General features: G+C 39.0%; 1 protein-coding gene across 1 annotated transcript in view; it reads left to right on the plus strand.

Moving 5' to 3' along the window:
- Window positions 1-22918, plus strand: part of fmn2a (formin 2a) — a 41207-nt gene that overhangs the window by 18018 nt on the left and 271 nt on the right. Inside the window, 10 exon segments of the mRNA XM_044135715.1 lie at window positions 2965-3026; window positions 7315-7406; window positions 7485-7614; window positions 9436-9582; window positions 10157-10216; window positions 10896-11016; window positions 14996-15088; window positions 20454-20505; window positions 21399-21548; window positions 22814-22895. Coding sequence (XP_043991650.1) covers window positions 2965-3026; window positions 7315-7406; window positions 7485-7614; window positions 9436-9582; window positions 10157-10216; window positions 10896-11016; window positions 14996-15088; window positions 20454-20505; window positions 21399-21548; window positions 22814-22895 — 989 coding nt within the window.

Raw genomic sequence — 22918 nt, forward strand, 5'->3', positions numbered from 1 at the left:
ACTCAACTTTGATAGAAAATGAATAATGCAATACAAAAACATATTTCATCATGACAAGCTAACAATAAAAAGTTAATTCTGAAAAAAAATCTTTTAGATTTTTTTTTCTTTTTCTTTTTCTTTTTTTGCAAACCAAGTATCAAAAATGTATCTTGGAATTTGTTGAGAGTGTACTCGGATGGTGTAAAGTCCCCTCTCCCTGTGGAAAACATCAAACTAAAAGTCACTTGAGTTATTCAGCTTTTTGTTCTCCTCCTCCTCCCTGCTTTTGCTTGCTCTCATTTTTGGTAATCTCATCGCATTTAACACCCACATCATGTTTTTCTGCGGCTCTCCGGCGCTCTGAGGTTGTCACCATCTTGTCTAGGCGGCTTTGTAGAGGTGAAGTCATCCTGGAGACGTTGATGGGAGCCGACAGTCTTCCTGTTTTACTTACCCTCTGATTGCGCTCCAGTCTTCGCTCATCCGTGTGTCTAAACACTCTTTATTCTCCTTTTTTTTTTTTTTTCTTTTAAATCCTTCAAGAGGAGAACATTTATTACGGTTTAAAACCTGCAGCATCTTCAGCTATTACACACGCATATGTTAAGATTGCAGCTTTAATGTATTTGATGCATCCATTTTGGGTCAGAGGAGGAGGGCAGGAGAGGGCCACTGTCATTAACACTGCCATTCATCTCCTATGTTAGGACAGTTTTGAAATGCTCTATAATTAGCACTAATTGGAAACTTCAGTTTATCACAGACTGAGAACATAGTGTGTGTCTTTGGTGGTTTGGTGGAGTAATTCTCAGTATCTTTTGCTTCATTCCCAGAATGTTTGGATTTTTAACATTTATTGATATGAGAAAAGTCTTTTAACATATCACAGACATTAGAGATCCCGTTTATCTGAAATCATTTTATGTCCCTATGCGTCAGATTGTTTTGAGAGGCAAAAGATTCACTCATGAAAGCATTGTAATGCTCCAAATCGGGGTTGTGAATCAGTTTAATTTCCTTTTGAATTCCACAATAGTGACAGTGACAACCAAAGCTGTCATTTGGATGGTTTAACTTCAAGAAAAACAAGTTATGAATCATTAAATTTTTGTTGTTGGTTTAAAGCAGCTCAGCCGCTCAGTGGGGAATCAACACTTTTCCCCTTACTTTCCTCACAGCTGTTGTTGGTTGTTCTCAGACTCGGCTGACGCACTACGTTTCATAGGACACTTCCGTGCAGTGTCTGCTTCCTGTGAGGCTTTAGAGCAGCAGTTTTTTTGTTTTTTTTTTCTTCTTCTCCCCACAAGACTGTGGTTGGCGGCGCCGCCGTGCTGGGGTCACATGCAGCAGTCTAGAATACATGGGGACAGAGGGTCCAAGTTTTTTTGTTTTTTTTTTTGCGTGATTGGACTTTCCACTTCACGGTGAAAACACAATTTTCACCTGCTTCTTTAAATAACTAGTTTTCCAAATCAAAGTACCCACACAGACACTGGCAAAGATGGTAATGACAACCAAATGGTAAATGTAACAGAATAGGATGTTTTGTAGTTGCTTCTGAGGAATGAAACATGTCCAAAAGAGTGCAGGGAAGGAGTTGATCAAAAATATGCAGATTTCGGTCAAAAGGGAAGACCAGACTTCAGCAAAGGCAAAACAGGCCCTCAAGTAGTCAGTGGTGAATGGATGAATTTATATTTTTCAAACACTTTTAGTTTCAAAGAAGACATATGAGCTTGTATCCATTTAAGTGGATTTTTATTTTTTTTTTTTTAGCGTTATATCATGTTATAATTCCCTTATCAAAAACATGCACAAAGTATCCCATTGATTCTTTCACACATGTTTGAGAAATAGTTCATCTCAAATTAGGGAGGTGTTTAAAAACCTACTCATACAATGCAATGCCTGTTTACCCAAAGCTAATCCTTGGAGCGAAGGATCCTGCTGACCTCTCACCCCACAGAGCACCCATTCCTTCTGTCTTCCTCCAAAACTCATCCAAACTAGTGGCAGCAGCAGTGCGCAAACACCTGGTGGAACTACGCATCTGCTGAGCTTATCATATGAACTGCTTCCCTGTCCAACACTCCTGAGGACGGCTATAAATAGTATCACTTATGAGGATTGTTGCGATGATGTGCTGGAATGAGACAGAGGTCAATTTCCAGGTGTCAAATTTACCTTTAAGCTTAATGTCCCCTCCTTCCCCATGTCTTGGTTTTTCTAATTAATCCTTAATTTTTTTTCTTCATCTATTTTGAAACTGCTCTCAAAGCCTCATAACATTTTCCTCCATCATGTTCACTCTTTCCTCCGAGAGCTTGACTCTCGAATCTCCCTCTGCACCCCATCAGATTTCCAACAGGTCAAAACAATGTGAATAACTTCAACACCTACTGGATGATGAACATGCACATCTAGGTGTTGACTGCTTCACTTAGCGATTGTGTGTACGGCAACACCTCAGCCTCGACACCACAGATCTCCCGGCTCTGTTTGTCTTTAAACATTTACTTTCAAAGGATTAATGCTTGCGGGCGCCAGGTCCTCGCGCCGAGACAAAAAGGCGACACAAGGAATTCAAACACAGAACTTCAAACACAGATCTTTGTGTCTTTGACAGGTTTCTAAGTCCTACGTATGTACAGCATGTGGCTTTTCACATGCTATCCCGATGAGAACCGATAACTTTACTTACTCCCAGCGCATGGCACGTGATATGGGGTAATTTTACTCTTGTTGTCTGCTACCTTTAGGCCTTGGGAAGCAGGAATTTTAGATCTAAGAAAGCGTTCAGTCTTGTTTTGTGGTTTATGTCAAACAAACGGTTTTAATCTGTTGCTTATGAAAGAGGGGCCCTGTTTGTGCTGCTGTGATTTCTGACTTGCTAATTGTGTTCTTTAAAGGTAAAGAAATGTCAAGACTTGCCTCGGTGTTAGTATTAACACTAACCATGTCACCCTTGTGTTCTGTCCACAGCTGTCCTAAATATGGACAACACCGTTGTTGATCTGGAGACTCTGCAAGCACTTTATGAAAATGTGAGTGAGCTTCATTATCACACAGCGTCCAGCTATAGCAAATATGAATTCTTCAAATTAACTTATTGAAAGACACATCTGTAGTCTTAGTAAGAGTTACAAGAAGACATAAATTGCTTTCAGAAAGAACAACACAATACTAAGTGCCAACATGTTAAAGTCTAGATTAATTTTAGATTACTTTATTATGAAAGGAAGAAAAAAAAGTAGTAATGCAGAATTATTGCTATGGATAAATTGTTCCTATGTTTTCTCTGGTAACACTAACCCTAAGAAAAGATGGGCAAAGTAGATAAGTCTGTTTTGTTCCCATCATCTGGCTTGATGTGACCTAACCAGATGACTGAAAATTTTCACTGAAACATGGAACCGCTATTTTGAAATTGATCCACTCCGGGATCAGTTTTCAAAAATAATTGTTTCTGACCTCCCAAAATGCCAGATCAGTGTGGACTTGCAACCTAAACAACAAAATATTTTTGCAGACACACTTCATCCTGTCTCCACGAGGACGGGGCCGAAATCAAAAGTCAAAAGGGTCGTTGACTTGTGACTCCAAGTAAAGTCACAAGTCAATGTTGGTAATGTAGGAGTCCATTCTGAAGTCATGGTATTTTTTTTGTGTGTGTTTCAATACATTTGACTCCAGTCACTGCCGTAGCTTTGAAGATCTTGAGAATTTTGCGGACGCTTTGATTGCCAGTTTCCAACTTGGTATCTCTTACAAAAAAACTGGAAATTTTCATTGATGAGATGAATTTCTAGGGTTTTCTGCCCTACTTACACTTTCAAAAGAAGAGGACAGAATAGATTATGGCAATTAGAATGTGGGAAATAAAATGCACATTAATATATTTGCTATATATAATATAAAATGGGATTTACATTATCAGAGATGCCCCATCACTGAACAAATGTCTCTTAGTGGAGCTCTTATTCAATGTTCAACTTGAAAGGGGCGAACAAAGGAAGTGTGTATTAGACAGAAAAACAAACAGACAAACCACAAGTCATACTGGTATGTGAGCTGTTTGGCTACACTGCCACTCATGTGTTGGTCTGCCCTGGAAGAAAATCAATGCTTTTACATAGCAAACATGTTTTTTTTGTTTTTTTTTACACGTTGAATGAAAATTACTCGACTTTTGTAATAATAAAACAGAAGACTTTGTGTCACAGCAAAGAGCAAGTAAGCTTTAGAAAACTGAAAAGCTTTGCCAAGCATGATGGGCGCTCTGGATTGTATGACATTAGCAGTGAATCGCTGAGCAGTCGTCAGTACATCTTAATATATCTTCATATTGGGAATGAAGGCTCTCTTTTATAAAGAGTAAATCCATATTCATCAATCTCTTCTGCCCAGATGAAACGGTTCAGGACCCCTTTAAAGTCAGGTCAGTAAATTATGGAACATGAAAATGAGCATATTTTCCACATTTCAATGGAAAGCATGTTTAAGATGCTGTGAAATTCCGACGAAGAGATTTTTGGCACCACTACACAGAAGAGGCCTGGACCTTTGGCCGCCAGAGGCATATTAATAATGCTGATCATGGGAATGAGACTGTGGCTTGAGACGAGCCGTAGTCATGAACCAATGTGTCATAACTTAGGATCAAAAGTCTTCCAACCTCTCCGTTCACCCTGAGACTTCAAGCCCCCTTCTCTCTCTCTCCTTTCCCCCTGTATGGCCTGAGGCTGTGTTATTGAGTCGAGGAGCCAAATTGTTTCTCTTTTGTATTGCAAGACTCCATCCTGTCTGTGGGTCTCCAGCCCCCTAAACCACAGTTGGCAGCACAGTCAGCCTGTCTTGAGGAATGCGAGGGGCTCCTAATGGTTACACCCTCACTCGCTGTGCTAGGAGCTAGATCACAAGCTACTCTCCCTCAGTCCTTTTTCTTTCCTCTCATTCTCACAAACATGCTCACAAACAAACAAGTAGAACCGCACAGTTGTGTACACATTGCACTCTGCGCTAGCAGATAGAGACGCACGACAGAGGCAGGGCAGGGTGGTTCAGTCTGCCAACCACAGATTATAGACGGGAGTGTTGTCTGGACAAGACCACCACCGTTCAGAAAAGGTCAATGACAGTGGAACGCTAATCTCTCTCCTCTTATATCAGTGCGGGTTAGGAGGATGTTTTTAGCTTGAGCCGGCAAAATATCATTGAGGTCATGACAATACCTCAATGTCCCAGAATCCGATTAAACAAGACTACAAATGATCATGTTTATAAACATGGCACATAAAGATGCTTGAATACAGAATCAGAAATTTCGATATATTTAAATATTTCAGGTCTACATATCCATATTGTTTTCAAATTATACAGTTGTTGTTGTTTTTTGACCTTTCGTATCTGTTGATTAGAAGAAGAGTGGGTAAAAAAACAACAACAAATGAACAGCAACTTTTAAATCTTAAATGTCATGTCGGATCATCCTTCAGATGGTTTATAAATGTACTTTAATTATATATTCCTGCATAATTATCTGCTTTAGCTAATGAAAAACTATTTTGATCTATAAAAAGTTCGATCTGGTGTTTTCTATGCTTTTACCTTATTTAATTGGATGGTAAGGCTTTTTTGTAGGCATTTCTGGAAAAGCTTGAGCTTTAAAATGACATGTTCATAAGTGTGTGATTATCATAACATTTATAAAGGAGAAGATATTAGTTAAACTGCAAACCAGATACTTCAAAAACGGGGCAAACAACACACAAACACAAACTGCTATGCAGATCGTGTCATTACAGAAGCTACTAATATAATCAACCTTCCAGGCACATCGCCAGGAATAATGAGCAAAAATAAATACGTTAGAAATTGAGCTTCGGAATAAAGTCTATATCCACATTTTTGTTGAGTGCAGAGTTGCTAAATCTAAATTACAGACTGTTAAGAGGGAGGTAAAAACAAACAGAAACTTCAGAAAGTGGATATATTTGAAATAATGCAAGGTTGTAACAAACAGCAGAATAAAATAGATATTTTGAAGAGTGAGCTTTTCGGAGCACCTGGTGCTATCATTGAATTCAAATGATGCAATTCCTGACCAGGGGCTTACTCATAAAATTTCATAAACCTCAATGTTGAAAGTTGAGTGACTTATACTCTGACTGGATCTGTTTAGCCTTGCGCCAGAAACCTAGTTAATGAATACCACTTGGCTACTGCTAGGATTCTAGCATTAAAATATCATCCTACTTGAGTAGGATATGCATTGGATATTCCACATGGGACTGTATTTCTCATGCTAACAACCGCTCCAACATGCCCTAGCAATTCAAGGATCACACGCTAATGCCTACTTGTCCCCAATTACACCAAACACTGCTGGGCTCTGCCGCTGCCCTTTGAAAAGGGTCTGCTTTGCGTTAAATATATTTACACTTGAAAACATCTCGAAGAGCCTGCCCCTACCAACACAAGGCAGCGGTGTGTAGAATACTAATCGGGCTTTCAGTTCGTTTGATGCTGGTGTTTGATGTTTTCCAAGGATCCATGCCGGGGCCAAACTCCAGAGAAGGGGGGAAAAATGGAGAAGGACAGGAGGGGCGGTTGGAACAACCAAAGTGCTGAGACTCAGACCGACTGGTTGATCAACTTCAGGAGACAGTGTTTACATTTTCTTCCTGATGATGGTTTTAGTGTTTTGCCTCTCTCCTTCAAAAACATTGACATCCATTGTCTTTCCTCCTTGTGAAATGACAGTGCATTTCTGGCTGCTTTTATAAAACCACCTTGAGTAAAACTGCGGTCCGGCGCCTGGCAGCAGGATAATGGTCAGGAATGTAATCAAGCAGAAGGCAACTATGGCATTTGTGAAACTTGTAAAGTAAATCTAAATATATATATGGTTGAGATTTAGTTTGTTCATATCAAAAGAAAGAAACTAGAAGGTGAGCCTGTGGGGGAAGAAAACTGAATGGATTTGATGGATTCGAGCAGATTTGTGATAGGCTTGTAATAAAATCCTTAAAGCTTTAAAGAAAATTGAATTTTCTTCAGATGGTATCCTATTTAGGATACCATCCTATTTAGGAGAACATTTAGGATACCATAGGCTTTCTGAAGATCTCTGGACATTAATAACTTATTAATTTACCTTTAGTTTTGGTTTTCAAGAGCTGCGTCTGAATTCTGCTGTTATGGTTTAATTTATTTTCTAATTATAACTTACTTTTGTTGAACGTCATTTAGGATTATGTTACAGAAAGCATCACTTTTTACTCGTTTTTATGATGTAAATTTTTGATTTCAACTTGCACTTTTCCTTTACAGAGGGCTCAGAATGATGAGATTGAGTCTATTAAGAAACACATAAAATCCAGCCAAGACAAGGATGATGCAAAGCCACTGGACAAGCCAGAACAGTAAGAATAAAAATGTCAGAAATCAAATTCAGCACATAAATTGTAATGTTAATTTAACTCATTTTGTCCCGTCTCCAGATTTCTGTTTCAGTTATCACAAATTCCCAATTTCTCACAGCGGGTGTTCTGCATCCTGTTCCAATCAACTTTTCATGAGTGCATCACGTCAATTTTGCGTAAAATTGAAATCCTGCAAAGAGTGTGTAAGGTGAGTTGTTGGCCTTTTCCTTTCTTTATTTTAAAACAATAAGTCAGGGGTGCCCAAAGTCGGTCCTCGAGGTCCGGCATCCTGCATGTTTTAGTTCTCTCCCTGGTGGTGGTAACAACCTTTTCAGCATGTCAATGTTCTTCTTATGCCTTCTGATGAGCCATTATTGGATCCAGGAGCGTTAAAGCAGGGAGAGAACTAAAACATGCAGGATGCCGGCCCTTGAGGACCCACTTTGGGCACCACTGCACTAAGCATTAAAAAAACTTTCACACCTGTTCAATTTTTTTTGTATCAGATTTTGTCTTGTTACATCCCCAAACTTTGATTTATTTTAGCACAGTGATAAACCAATGCAAAGAAATGCATAATTGTTATGTCAAAGGAAAATATTACATGGTTCATAAAAGCTGCTTTGTAAACAAAATCCACAGGCATACATTTATACTCGGACCCTATAACTCTGGGACCCCTAATTAAAGTCCTGTGCAAGTAATTGTCCTCTGCAGTCCCCCCTTTTAAGAATTAGTTTGCCTGCATGTAATATAACTACAACTTCTTGGAGAAGGCTTCAGAGGTTTCTTTTTAGCAGAAATGTCAGGAATTAAGCTTTATTATGAAACAATATCCCAAACTTTTGACAGCCAGAAATGGAAAGAGACTAACCCTATCCCAAGACTTGGAGGTTCACATGATTACAGACTGGGAAAAGAAAACATTCATTCAGAAAAGATACAGAAACTTTTTACTAACTCAGGATCACCAGGGATCCACAATTCAGGGGAGGTAGATAAAATTTAGCTTGTATTCAAACAATATGTCAGTGGAAAAACTAACTCTGCACATGACCCTGAACACAGCATGGTGCAGAGCTAGGGCACACTGACCTGCATGTTGTGGATGTTTCCCTGCTGCAACACACCCCATCCAGATGATCACAAGTCGGCAAAAGCCTGTTAATCAGCCATCAATTGAAATCATGTGTGCTGAAGTGGGGGAATGCCTAAAACATGCATGGCAGTGTGCCTTGAGGATTAGGGTTGAATAACACTGATCTACATCATGCTGGAGGGGGCAGTGAAGCTGGTGAGAAGAGATAGATGAAAGCTAAATACTGGTAAATCCAGGAGGAAAGTATGTTGTACCTCATTCCCATAGATCGACAGTGGTCAGTCAGTGCATTTGGGTGCACTATTTTATATTCTGTGTTTGCACTGTAAAGTGGACTCTCACAGGGCAGGCGGAGTTGAACCCAAATGCCGAACATGGTCGCAAGCAGTTTTCTGTCCCCCAATCTTTGGAGTGTGTTATGGGAAACCAGTAGTTCTGCCTTAACCATGCCATTGTCCTGTGGAAATACAACTAAAGGAACCCCAGGAAGGGTGTGGCATGAGTCGGTTCCATGGCCTACAACAGATAAAATGGCATCCTGAGTCACATTGACCAATTTTCATGTCACTCAGTGGAAATGAGGCATTAATGACTTTAAAGATGCCGACAGGAAGCAGCGTTCTTTTCAGAAGGACAATGATCAAAGCACATTAATAGACAGACAGCAAAATGGCTTAAATTGCAGCACATAAGCACTGACTCAGGAGAGGATATACAAATGCATGTCACAGTTTTCAGATTATTTCTGGAAAAAACAATTGAACATCAGTCATCAAGTTTCTTCACAGAAAAACTACTCTCTACTTTGTATCTGGCTTTAATGTGACAAAATCTGAAAAAGTTTATATTTTGCAATTTCTAAACTTTTTCTTTCTTGTCCTCTACTCATCAATCATCTGCCTGAGCTGTGCGTCTTCTGCTTTACCACAGACTCTCCAAAGTAGTGAGGCTGTGTTGCAGGTGCTTGGCCTCGTGCTAGCGTTTGGCAACTTCATGAACGGAGGGAATCGGTCTCGGGGACAGGCCGATGGCTTCACCTTGGACATCCTGCCAAAACTGAAGGATGTCAAAAGCTGTGTGAGTGTGTGTTGTTGTGTCATTGGTCTAAAGGTAAATTTAGGTGTATACATTTGAATGATCAAATCTTAAATTTTCACATCCACCCCCAGTGTCCGAGTTTAACATCAGAAACGATTGTCTTATTAATCCACAATTTTATTTCAAAATCATTGCATACATTGTCACATTTTCAGTTGTAATTTTTTGGATATGAAAGAATCTCACTGGCCTCATATTCAATAGCCGCTAAGAATTTAGACTCCAAGTCTGTCTGTTTACAACTCGAAGTCAGTATCACAACATACTCGGTGTGTCCTTAAAAATCCCATAAAAGGAGAGGGTGCTGTCAGTGTATGTAGCAGTGGAACGAGCAAGTACTGAAACTTTCCACTAACTCTGAGTTATGATGACTAGTCCGGCACAGTTGTGTTTTGTTGCATTGCTCTTCCATTGTCTTGATTTATTGCCAGCTTCTCAGATCGCTCTTCGTTTTTATGTCAGCACAAATTAAAACATGCTGCTCCAAATTAATAAATAAAAGATGTTGGTTTATTTATTTTAATGTTTTTCTTTCTTGTCCTTTTTTTTTTAGGATAACTCTACAAGTCTTTTGTCTTACGTTGTTGCTTACTATTTGAAGCACTTTGATGAGGTATGTTTTCGTTCCTGTTTATTTGATTCACTCCTGTGTTTTAGTCTGATTTGCTTAGAAATCCTTCCAGAGCTCTCTTTTCATTTCCTCTCTTGCCAGAGGATACCATGGCTTATCCTTTATCAAATTATTTATTTTCCCTTTTCTCATTTGCAACAGAGACAAATCACTCTTTTTGTTATTCTCATACAACTTTTTTTTTTTTTTTTTTTGTTCTGCCTTCCCCTCTTCATCTCTGGCTTATGTTCTGCTTTCTTCTGGCTTCATTCAAATCTTCAGTTGGCTCCCTGGCACCGCTTCCAAAGAAGTGTTAGCATAAATAATTTGCTGCTCCAGATGAAATGAACTCAGTAACTCAGGCTGCCAAAAACAACCAGCGTGACATGGCTGTAGCTCTCGCAATGGCCTTTTAGAAACTCGGATGGTCAGAAATGACACATTATTTCTGCATTAAGGATGATGTTCACTATTTATAGCATTTTCTGTCCAGTTTTTTCTAAAGTATTTATACTGTTGATAAGTCTGTGTCTGTCTCTGACGGCATTTATTTAAATCTTGCCTTTGAGTGTTTGGGATGGAGAGGCCCTCCCCTCCTTGAGGAAGATTGACTGTGACACAGTGGTGTGTTTTGCATCATATCTATTTTTTTCAAGCATGTATGTGTGTTGTCATTTATCAGGATGCTGGCAGAGAGACGTGCCTCTACCCTTTGCCTGAGCCCCAGGACCTTTTTCAATCCTCCCAAATGAAGTTTGAGGATTTTGAAAGAGATCTGCGCAAGCTGAAGAAAGATTTAAATGGTACTACTGCTGGCCTACATTACACATCTTTTCTTTTTTTATTTTTTTTCTTTGACGTGTGCAATTTAGTAAAAGTTTACAAAATTGCAAACTTTGGGTGTTGCTAAGCAATCAAATTATGTTGGTATTGCACTGGTAATTTGATTTATCACCTCATAAATCCTTTTTAAAAAAAATCATCTGAGACACATTTTAAAATTGGTGTTTGCAAAATGTATCGTAATTTTCCAAACTTAACCAGCTATGGTTACGCATGGACTGAAGAGGCAGATCAACAGAGAGATAGCATCTGTTTGTCGTACAGACGAGATAACCAGAAACACATGTGACTCTTCAGATATACCTCTGTCAGACCTGGCATGCCATTACCGTCTCACTGAAGTCCAAGCTCAGAAAATATGAAGTTTGCAGTTGTGGCCAGAGAATTTGCTCTACCTGTCCACCCTCTTTCATCAACTGTACTAGCAAAGCTGAATGTGGCTGTGAAGAGAAAAGGATTGTTCACCGGTCTTTCAAAGTCTGACTCATATTCTTTTATTAGATGATCTTTAGCCATTTGTGTGCCAACCACCCACCGTTTTGGCAATTGAAGCATGTAAATTAGTTTGTTTAAAATCTGAAAGGCATTCAGATTTTGTGGAAGTGTAGGTCATTCGGAATAGTTATCCGACAAATTCTCCACAATGAGACCAAAAAACAAAGACGTCACAACCCTGCAGACTTAAAGTGGCTACCAAACAAATGCTGATAATCTACTGATATGTTGAAACTGTCAAAGATAATATTTTGGAAAGGAAAGCCATTATACTTCATGGCTGTATTATTATTGCTACTGCGTAGTAACAACAATAACTATCATGAGGAAGATAAAACCTGATCGGAGGGATGCTCCGATCAGGTTTTCTGCTGCTGATTCCGATACTGATCATCCATGAGGCCGATCTCTGAATGGCTGTTCATTTTTCACTTTAGGTATAAATGATACTGTGTTATCTGGCAAAATGGAAAATTATCTGGCAATAAATTTACCTAATTTGGACATAATAGACATATCTTTAAAAAAAAAAAAAAATTAAGCTATATGCTGCAGCTTTAAGCAGACGTTTGGTGCGATAGTTCACTGTCTGGTGGAGGATGAGCGGCGCTGTCTGTGAAATATTACTGCCAGTAGCGTGTAGCGGCGATCCAACAGCGAGAGCAGATCCAGCGTCTTACACCGCCAGCTCGAAGACTTGAATTATTTTTTGGGTTATTTGTTTAGCTTTCTGACCGTGATTTTAATCCGGGTGAGTGTTGGTAGCTGTGCACTGCTTTACCTGCTATCTGGCCGCTCCGGCTGTCCTCTTCCCCCCCTGCAATGAGCCTCGATGTAGCCAAACTCCGTCAAATGCTTGTTTTTTAAATGTCACATTGGACTCGTGTTGATCCATTTTGACTTGCTTCACCCCCAAGGTAATTGCAAACCTCCCCATTCACGTTCAGAGTGTTGAAGTTCCACACGACAGGATTAGATGCCGCGCACTTGCGCAGTGTGAGGGAAAGAGGGGATAGCTGCACACGCAGGCTGCAAAGTGAGATACAGATGATCGGCATCAAGAGACGGTGATCCGCAATCACCGATTATACACTTTTTCACGGAAATTGGACGATTATGATCGGTGGCGGATCGATTGGCACACCTAGAAGATATGGGAAAGATTTTTATATTATTTTGGAATTTTTTATTTTTTTTTAGATTAAATATATAACAGGGATAAATTAATTTTGTGGTGGATTTTTTTTTCTAAGCGACATTGGGAAACACTATGCATGTAAGCTCAACTTTCTGCTTACAGCTTCACAAATAGTCTCTAGCATAATTATAGCTGTATATTTTCTGCTCCATTTAGCAGTTTTTTTTAAGTTTGTGGCTTTCTCAACACAAACCAGGATGGAAAGCAAAGATCATAAATTTATAACAGGGCTTAGGTTAGGACCTTTGCAAGATTTCAGAAACCCAATGACAGCTCACTTTGCCTTTTTTTTATTATTTGTTGTTGGGTTTAAAACCCAACGTAGCTCGTCTGAACATCAAGCTTCACTGTGAATGACACTGGTGTTTCAGTAGTTTGCCAAAGGAAGCTTGAGGAAAAAAAAGGATCAATAGAGTTGATGTTTCAAAGTTAGGTGCAGTAAGTTTTTTTTTTCTTTTTTTTTCTTAAAATGCATTACAGTTTCATCAAGATGTTTTGCATTTAACAGGTTAATGCTAATTTGTTCAGAATGAGAAATATATTTAACAGATTTTATAATCAGTATAAAGAAATCCCATGAAAGGAAAGGGTGCCATTTTCTTATAAGAAGCTTACAAACTAAGTGTAAAAAGAACAAAAAAAATTACATTTAAATAGTTATCATAATCCTACTGTATTTCACTTACAAATTTCTACATATCTCCTAAATCAAAGCTATAATGTCAGAGCTTTAAGAGAAACTTTAGATATACATAAATGCCGACGCTATCAAGCCTGGTGTTTAGGTAAAAGAAAATGAATGGTTTATGGTTTAAGGTTTATGCTTTATGCGAAACTGATATGTGGAAAGCATGTTCTTCACTTTTTTAATACAAATTCCAAATGCAAAACACTTTCCAAGACCTTAACAGTTTGCAGGTGATGGAAATTAGCTGCTTTTTATGTCTGCATGGATGAGTTTGTGCAGCCTGATCAACAATTCCCCAAACACTCCTTTTTCATCATTACTCTTTATGCAACTTTGCTGTTAAATCAATTATTTCTCAGAACGGTTTCTCCAAATATTGATTTCCCTCTGCCATAAAGCTCCTCTGACGCATTAAACTAGCAGCAGTGATCACTGCTAAACATCCCGAGGAAGTGCCTGATGTTGAAAAGTGTAAAGGAGTTGCCGCAAAGACAAAAATTCTTTTAAGTAAACCGATTAAGGTTAATAGTTAATCAACTTCTCATTACATTACATGTATCACTTACTGATCTGATGTTACGAGAAGCCATGGTAAAGTACAAGTGCCTGACATTCACAAATAGCACGAGTACTGAGATTGGCTTAGACGTAATTCTTGTCCCACGGAGCATCCTTATGATTGGCTAAAACAGGGAAGCTATTTGATTGGCTGCTGATAATTCCCTGTTAAAAGAAAAAAACAATTTGTGGATTGAGATGTCAAGGGAGTCTCAAAATTTTAGCTGTTTTAGCGCCATAGCAGTGTCTATAGATGGAGCTCCATTAAGGGCGGTGTGCTAAAATCCAGTCCTAGAGACTCCCTTATCCATCTCTTATCTAGCACACCTGAATCAAATGAACAACTCGTTACCAGGCCTCCAAAGTCCTGAATTACTTCTGGTGAGGGAATTCAGCCTTTTGACTCAATCCAAAGTTGCAGGACAGACTTGGACGCCCATGCTCTAAGGGCGAATGCTGACCATGCAAAAGCACATCAATTCATGTTATACCTGCATTCTTCTGTATTAGCTAGCAAAATCAGATGAGTGCTGTAACAGACGTTGACATTAAATGTAGTTTCCATTGGGGGGATTGACCAATAGAAATAGCTCTGGAAGAACTTTGGGACATTCACAAATAATCCAGTATAGAGAGAGCACTGTTCCTTTTTGGCTGACTTACCGCATAGACTATAAATTTCCCAGTCCCAGCTTCCCCATTCACTTAACTCATGGCCTCCTGAGTGTTGAGCTGAGTTTGAGTACCTGTTATGCTTGCAGATGGAGCGTGACAACGGCTTTCTCCACGGGTTCAAGCCTACCTAGTTTCTAAAGGTTTCCTAGTAGTCATTATGATTTTACAGCCACTTATTTACTCATCCAGAAGAGATGTATTGAAGAAAACGCGGCTCGGCTCAACTATGACAAGAATTTGCAGTTGCCTTATAAGTGCTTGATGGGATGCTGTTTCTCTAGAATAACTATTTCCTTCTCACTACAACCATGTCTTGTTTTTTCAGCATGCGTGGGTGAAACTGAAAAAGTTTGCAAGGTTTCCTCTGAAGAGAACCTGCAGCCCTTCAAGGAAAAAATGGAGAACTTTCTAATACAAGGTGAGTCTATTTTAACGTCACTTGACAATTACTAGAAAATCTTAAAAAAAAAAAAAAAAAGTAATGGTTCAAAAGAGACCATGCAAAGCATCTAATTTGTGAATAAAACAACAACTTAATTCAAAGTTCAATTTGTACCATATTTTATCCATTATTGACCAAAAACAATAGGGCGTAAACATTGCACTGGTTGCACTGCAGGGATTTTTTTTTTCTATTGCAAGCAGAAAGGGCAATGTGACAAGGACAAACAAACAAGAACTCAATCAGCCTTCAAAAAAGGCTGCACGGACAGAGAAGAATGCTTTTTAGTAAACAGTTTTCTGGCCAGATGAGTTGTTTGAACTGAAAGATGTGGCATTCATTTGGCAAAGGAACGATGTATTCAACCTCAAAAACAACGCATTTTGATGCAAATGTCATGTTTTTAAGGATATAAAGAAAACATGGAGACCTTTCCAGATAAAACCTGAGTATGGGTCACATTAGACCTTCAGAAAACGTTTGGTTTTCACAGCAGCATGCCAGCAAAAGAAAAAAATGCTTCCAACCTTAAACAGTTTGTGGTTTTTTTTCCTAAAAAAAATAAATAAATAAATAAATAAAAAAAATCCTGGAACGGGCGTGCTGTGGTGGCGTAGGGGATAGCGCAACCCACATTTGGAGGCCTTGAGTCCTCGACGCGGCCGTCGCGGGTTTGATTTCCGAACCCGACTGACATTTGCCGCATGTCTTCCCTCCCCGTTTCCTGTCAACCTAGTGTCATATAAGGGACACTAAAGACACCCTGGAGGGGGGGAAAAAAAATAAATAAAAAAATCCTGGAACCATTTGCGTCTTTTGGGGGCAAATCAGAGTTTGGGTACAGGTTGCTACAATGTATCAGTAAATATAAACAATGCTATTTTACATGTTTTGATCAAACAGACATTATGACCAAATAATGAGGTTTTTTGCTTGTCAAGTAAAACCAGGGATATATTGGGAAATAAGTGAAAATCTTGACTTCAAGGTCGATCCATTAAAACAGGAATAACTGGGAAGCATAAGCAAACAATTCGTCCAAGGAAGGGAGCTAATGCTGGTTTGAATAAAAACATGTTAGAATATGCAGTTTGTCCCAGTTTGTTGGGAGATTAATTAAGAAAGCTTAGTTTGTTCGTCAAACCTTACGTTGTCAAAATCGCAACACATTACTTGGACTGAGTTATTGTACACTGGTTGCAGATTTTGTAAGACAGTTTACAATCTGATAGTCCAAATATAAATTTGGATTATTAGTGTTCCCAAATTATAATTTTTTTAAATCCCATTTCTCTCATAAACCCAAAATCTTGTTTCATCTTGCTCATGGATGAACTGTTACACCTCTCTAATCTGTCCCACAGTGCTGACATGCCACCCAAAGGTCAACTAGTAACATGACTTTGGCATCGGATGAAAAGGTTTGTGATAATTTAAAAAGCAGAAACGATTGATGGTTAATGACACTACAAGTACATTATATGTCTAGACATACTTTGAAGAAGTTCACACTTAGTTTTTGCAAGTCACATTTACAAGATGCCAGGCAGACAGAATTGAGGCTTTTATCCTGAAAATCGAACACGTTAAACAATGTCAGCATATTTTAATCTACATCAAATGGGTAAGACCTACCAGTTAATGCTTGATGTAACATAACAGGCCAATTGACATTCTTTATGTAGCCCTCTCGTTTACCCTGCATATATTCAGCTTGCTGTGGCTAGCCTTCCTGAAGGTCTCAACTCACAATCTTCCACTTCTTTTATATTTAAATGAGAGAATAATATATAGCACATGTTATTCAGCGGTAATGTTCAATGTTCATTTTAAAGGAAGTCTCCAAATGAAAGCAGCCCGCTTTTTTTTTTTTTTTCTACCTCCGTCCCGTCTCTCTTCGTGTTTCTCCGCTGTGTGTTTGAGACAAATATGGGAGCTCTCTCTTTGATGCAAATGATGAGGTTTTTCCCCTGAGAGCAGAATGTAAGCACTACAGCATGGATGTGTGTATCAGAGCCCTCCAGATGGGATTCTTTGAGTTCCTTTATTGCAATGGTGGAGGGGTTGGGGGGGTAAAAGCAACGGCTAAATGTCTTATTTTTGTTATTTCTGTAATTTCTAAAGAGCCTGAGGTTAAACTGTTTCTGGCTCCACAGTTTAAACCGCTTTTGTTTATTTTCTGACCATGAAACTAACCGCAGAATAACAGTGGGAGCGGACTTGTTGGAGCTTGGCTGTTTGGTCTAGCTTGATTTTCTCCGCTCACTTCACAAATTCTCATGCATGCTGGTCTTTGATGGAGTCAATATGACCAGCACAAGAGCGCCAGCCATGTGATAATCTGTTTCTGATGGATGTAAAGACTAGTAGTAAGATTGACATGAACCGTTCACTCCATTTCAACCAGCTAAAACCTAAAACAGTGAACATGCTTAAATCAACATCTAAACATGAAATACTCTAACGTTTCACACCTCGTTATTGTCAGATGAGTGGCAGACATGCTGATAGTTGTTGGGTCAAAATGATTTGTGGATGAAGACATTACTCAAACTGAATCGTATCACAAAGATGACCAGTTTCTTCAAAAGAGATCTACTGTATTTGGCGGCTTGCAAAAGTATTCACACTGTTTCCACATTTTTTTGATGCTGGAGGAGCCAACTTCAACATCCTTTAATGGTATTTTATGTGATAGATCAATACAGAGCAGAGCATGTTTACCAGTGAAGCAATTTAGATCTGGTCTTTGAATGGGCTATTTTAACATGTGAACATGTTTTTTGTATGTTTATGGAAGGTGAACCTCTGCCAAAGACACCTTTTAAAGTCTTTTATAGACTCTAACAGGGTGTCTTCCAGGACAGCCTTATATTTAGCTCCCTCCAATCTCCCATTAGTTCTGACCAGTCTCCCTAGCCCACTTAAAGAAAAAAATCTCATCCCCACAGTTTATTGCTGCCACCGCTATGCTTCACTGGGGGACACGGTGTGTTCAGGAGAACGTGCACTGCTATGATATTCATGATGTCTTTTAGCAAACAAATGTTTTCTAACAAACCTCTGAGGGCTCCAGTGAACTCCATGTAGTAACAAAGTGACTTCAAAAGACACTTGGTTGCACTACATTTTATTGAGGGTATCAGAGAAAACAGGTTGCAACTCTTGGATTTGTTTTTGAGAACTATATATCATGTATCTTCTATTTCGCAGTTCCGCACCATTTGTGATCAAACAAAATCCCAACAAACGGTGCAAGCAGAAGCGTTTCTCCATGAATTGTTAGTAAAATCTTATGAAATGTTTGTTCCAGGGACACAAATTTCTACTAATTTTACAAGAAGTCACGTTTATTATGTTCGGTGTCTCTGAATGAATTAAGTAGCACCTGGGACATAACTGTAAGCTGTACAGTGATGAAGAACCAGTGTGTATTTAGCACTTATCCAGGTTTCAGAGGCAGTTCTCTTGGCTATAATACCCAAATCTTGCTCTATATGACTTCTGAAAGAAATATTATCTTCAGCAAGTCCCAAGTCTGCTCTGAGGCCTCCTCTTAACCTTCCACTCCTTATTCTTGCCTTAAATTTATGTTCGGAAAATTATGAACAGAACTGGCAACAAAGGGCTGCCCTGGTGTAGACCCAGCACTTATTGGAGACAAATCTGCCTTGTTACAGATGCAAATCACGCTCCGGCTCTGCAGCACATATTCCATAGCAGTGTGGCCCGAAAACCTTTTAAAGCACCCACCCACTAACAGTTATAATTGTAAGCCTTTTAGAAGGCCACAAAACACAAACAATGGTATAATCTCCTTCTTACATTTCAGTGTCTGTGCAAAGGTTAACGGCTGATCATGTGTTCCACATTCCAATAAAATAAAAACCACATTGCTCATCCTAAATCAGCTATCGGTTCTGCCCTTTCTGGCCCAGACTAGACTTTCTCACGGATGTTACAAAATGCAGTTTGATTTCGTTGGTATCTGTTGCATTTCTACTCCGGAAGGTAGAACTTTTTTATTTATTTTTTTTACTTTCATCAACTATGACAGAACTCTACACCCAAGCGTCCTACCACCGGTTTCAAATGTTATGCTTACAACTGCCACCAACCACTCTACGGCCACAGCAATAAACATGACCCACTTGGAGCCATTGTCTCAGTCTCCTTTGGTAAACCAGAGACGGACTGCCAAAGGTAGGCGTTCAAGATCTCTTGGAGTAGAGCCTCTGTCAGGCATTTGAAGCACACTACCACTGGACTCTTGGATGTGTGTATGTATTTAGAAAGGAACCCCACCATTTTTTCTGACATACCATCAATACTGGTGGTTCAGCTGAGCTCCTGTGCATTGTAGTCTCCTCAGAGCAATGGAGACCCCCCAACTACAAGACCACTGGAAGACACAAAGGATACCTCTGCCAACTTAAACATGAATTGCTATCATCTATGAAAATATGGGAATCTAAAAGCTTGAGTGTTTTAAGCAAGCCAACTTGGTGTAGACAGATTCTAGCCCCCCTTGGTGAATCCACAAAGCCACAAATCCTTGCAACACCTCCTTCAGATGTTGTGTCTACAGGAGGGTGGTCCCATGCAGTTTGTTTGGTTTATGAACTGTCTGACCACAGGCTTTCCAGCAAGTCTCTTTCCCAGGCCTGGCCCCAGTATGATTGTTCAGATGGGGCCCTTAGATCAGGACCAAAAACTTTTTTTAATACATTACAAAAAACTAGCTGCCAGGATTATAAAATCTGGACCCTTAGATTTCCATTAATGAGATCTTTAACTATTAGTCAAAGACATGGTTCGAAATTTTCTTCAACACTGAATTTTCAAATGTCTCCTCCATAATGGCAAACCCTATATTTGTGTATCGCATAACATGTTAAAAACACTGCGGCCCACATGGATGACATTTAAGCATCTAACAATTTAAGGAGCAGTTCCTTTTAAACATATGAATGTAAAATCTAATGTTTACTGACCTGGGCTTGTAATGTGGTATTTGTGCACGTAGCTGCTGCTGTTTTATTATTATGTGCAACATTCTCTGGTATGTACACGCAGTCACCTGTCTCCATTTGAAGTAACACTCGACAAAGAACCTCTTGTTCTCCCATCTGCCATTCATCAGTTGTGCAACAGTCATGACATTCTTACACTTAATCTGGTGGCACACCATTTGAACCTGAAAGTGACAGCTGAACTGAATACTGACATCTTGATTTTTTTTTTTACTTTTTTTTTTAATGTGCACTTTGAATTGTAAATGAACGATTTGAGTTAATGTTTAGACCCGAGTGATTTAACATACTTGTTTTATACTCTACAGCCAAGACTGAACTGGAAACACAGGAAAAGCAGCTAGCAGACACTCAGAAGATGTAAGACTCAATTTCTTCAACATTTTCCCATGGTAACCTTAAAGAAGGGTATTTTTTATTTTTTTTATTTATTTATTATTATTATTATTATTATTATTTATTATTTAACAGGTTTACATTTGGTGTTTTGTCAACTGTTAAATATTTGTCGTACAGGCAATTAACTCAATTAAGTGGTAATGCAATTCAACCCAACTCTAAATGCAACTTTTTAATTCTTTAGAGATCTATAAGCTTTCTGCTTTGTCGATGTTTATGCTTCCTGCTTGGAAGGTGCAGGCCATCCTGCCAGGCCTTCAGCAGACTTGAGGGCCCCTATGCGTTGTCTGCGTTGTTTATCTAAGTAGAGCAGGAGTAGACAGCCGTGGCTCCAGGCTTCTGTTTCTGCTGGCTAGGAATGCGTTCCTATAGCACACTCCAAACAAAGCCAGGCCAACCTGTCTGTTATATTGATCCACTGCAAATGGCTGCCACATTTAACACTTGAACATGTGTCATCCACTTGTATATACATGTTTTCTTTTGGTGGATGTGTCTTTTTCTCCTAGTCATACACTTTCACTTTGGAGCATTAGCACAGTTTGGACATGGAAAGCTAATAGGGCAGAAGGCAAGTACATTCTGTAATGAGTTCTGTTTCCGTCATGGACGCTGTTTCTGACATGACAGCATTGGCATAAATTGGCTTTCCAAGTCCGAAATCCACAGTCAGTCTTCACCTTCTCCTCATTCCACTATCAAATGTCATCTAAACCGAATTTTTCCAAGATCAACTTTTATGCTTTGCATATTTCTGCTGTTCTGCCAGATTTCACAAGACTAAGTACAAGTTTATGTAATCTGCTGTTGTAATAGTTTGGCCTTGTAGTGATATTTTTGCTCTTTGTCCTCAGTTTTTTGGAGTTGAGTGTGTCGTTCTCGGTAAAGCCCAAGGCGGGAGAGAAAGAAGTATCACCTAACACATTCTTCTCCATTTGGCACGAGTTTTCTTCAGATTTTAAGGAACATTGGAAGAAGCAGAATAAACTGTTATTACAGGAACGGTGAGAACATTGTACAATCTGATAGTTTTAACTAAAACAAGTGTCTTGCAAACATATTCCTACTCATTAAACATGTTCATATTTTGTTGACATTGGACAATTTTTTTATGTATTTGCATTTTATGGGATAGACACAAAGTAGGAAATGCTTTAGAGGCAGATGTTTAAGATAATTTTTTTACAAATTGAAATGTAGTGTTTTGTTTTAAGCGCCCTTTGCTCTGAAACCCCTACTTGTCCTTTTACTTAATTCCCATACGAACAATCCACGCAAAGTACACCACAAATGAGTGGTCAGTTGAGACAATAAAATATGCTTCACATTTTCTTTACATATTTTATCATCACAACCACTATACATGGATATCTTATGAAGATTTTAACTGATATAACTTCTTTTGCGTGACACTTCAGCAATGTCTATTTTTTTCCCATTCAAGGAAACGCGAACCTCATGACAATGATTAATTCTTCTTGACCTTGGACCATCATTAAAGATTCAAAATTTGTTGCACTTTGGTTACTCTCCCCGACTTCAGTTATGGCATTAATAACTTGCAGTCCATCTCGTGCTGACTAGAGATCGTATCCGATTCATTCAAATTCATGAGGAGAAAAGAGCGTAAATGATCCAAATCGTTGTCGTCACTCCGAAACTAAATGCACTCACGCACCTTCCAGTAAGCCTCCAGTGGTTTGATGGTTATAAAGATGTCGTTGCTTATGTTAACAAACAGTAAATTGGTCCATTATTCTCAATAAAGATTGAATTGTGATAACATATTTGAAAAAGGAGTTGGATAACACTGGGGGCCTGCTTGTTCAGAAGGAAAGGATAAAAACAAATTTGAAAGCATCAACTTTTTTTGCTCTTTGCTACTGGCAGTCATCCCAGTTCTTTGTTTCCTTTTTACATCCCCAAAGAATAACAAACACTTACCTGTGCCTGTGCTCTGTTGTCTTGTAGTCCTGGCACATATTGTAGTAAAAACTATAGGCATCTGATGATAAAGCTGCGTTGCCTGTAACTTGCTATACTTTCTAAATGCCAACATGGGCGACGAATATTCTCACTCCATGCTGCAATATACAGTAAATCAAAACAGACAAGGGCTGACATTTTGAAAAACCACATTTATTACTCAAAATCCCAAATGCCTACATACTGAATTACCTAAAAAGAGTCAGTTGTGTGAACCCATGTCTTCATAATTATTTGCCCTTGATGTTTTCTTAAATCCGTCACCACTGCTGGTCTCTTTCAGGGTGAAAAAGGCAGAGGAGAGCTTCCGACAAGTGAGGCAGAAGGCCACCTATAATGTGACGACCAAAAACGCAACTGGAATAGTACGCCATTTTCTTTTCTCTCT

This window comes from Gambusia affinis, linkage group LG13, assembly GCF_019740435.1.
Source record: "Gambusia affinis linkage group LG13, SWU_Gaff_1.0, whole genome shotgun sequence".
NCBI lineage: Eukaryota > Metazoa > Chordata > Actinopteri > Cyprinodontiformes > Poeciliidae > Gambusia > Gambusia affinis.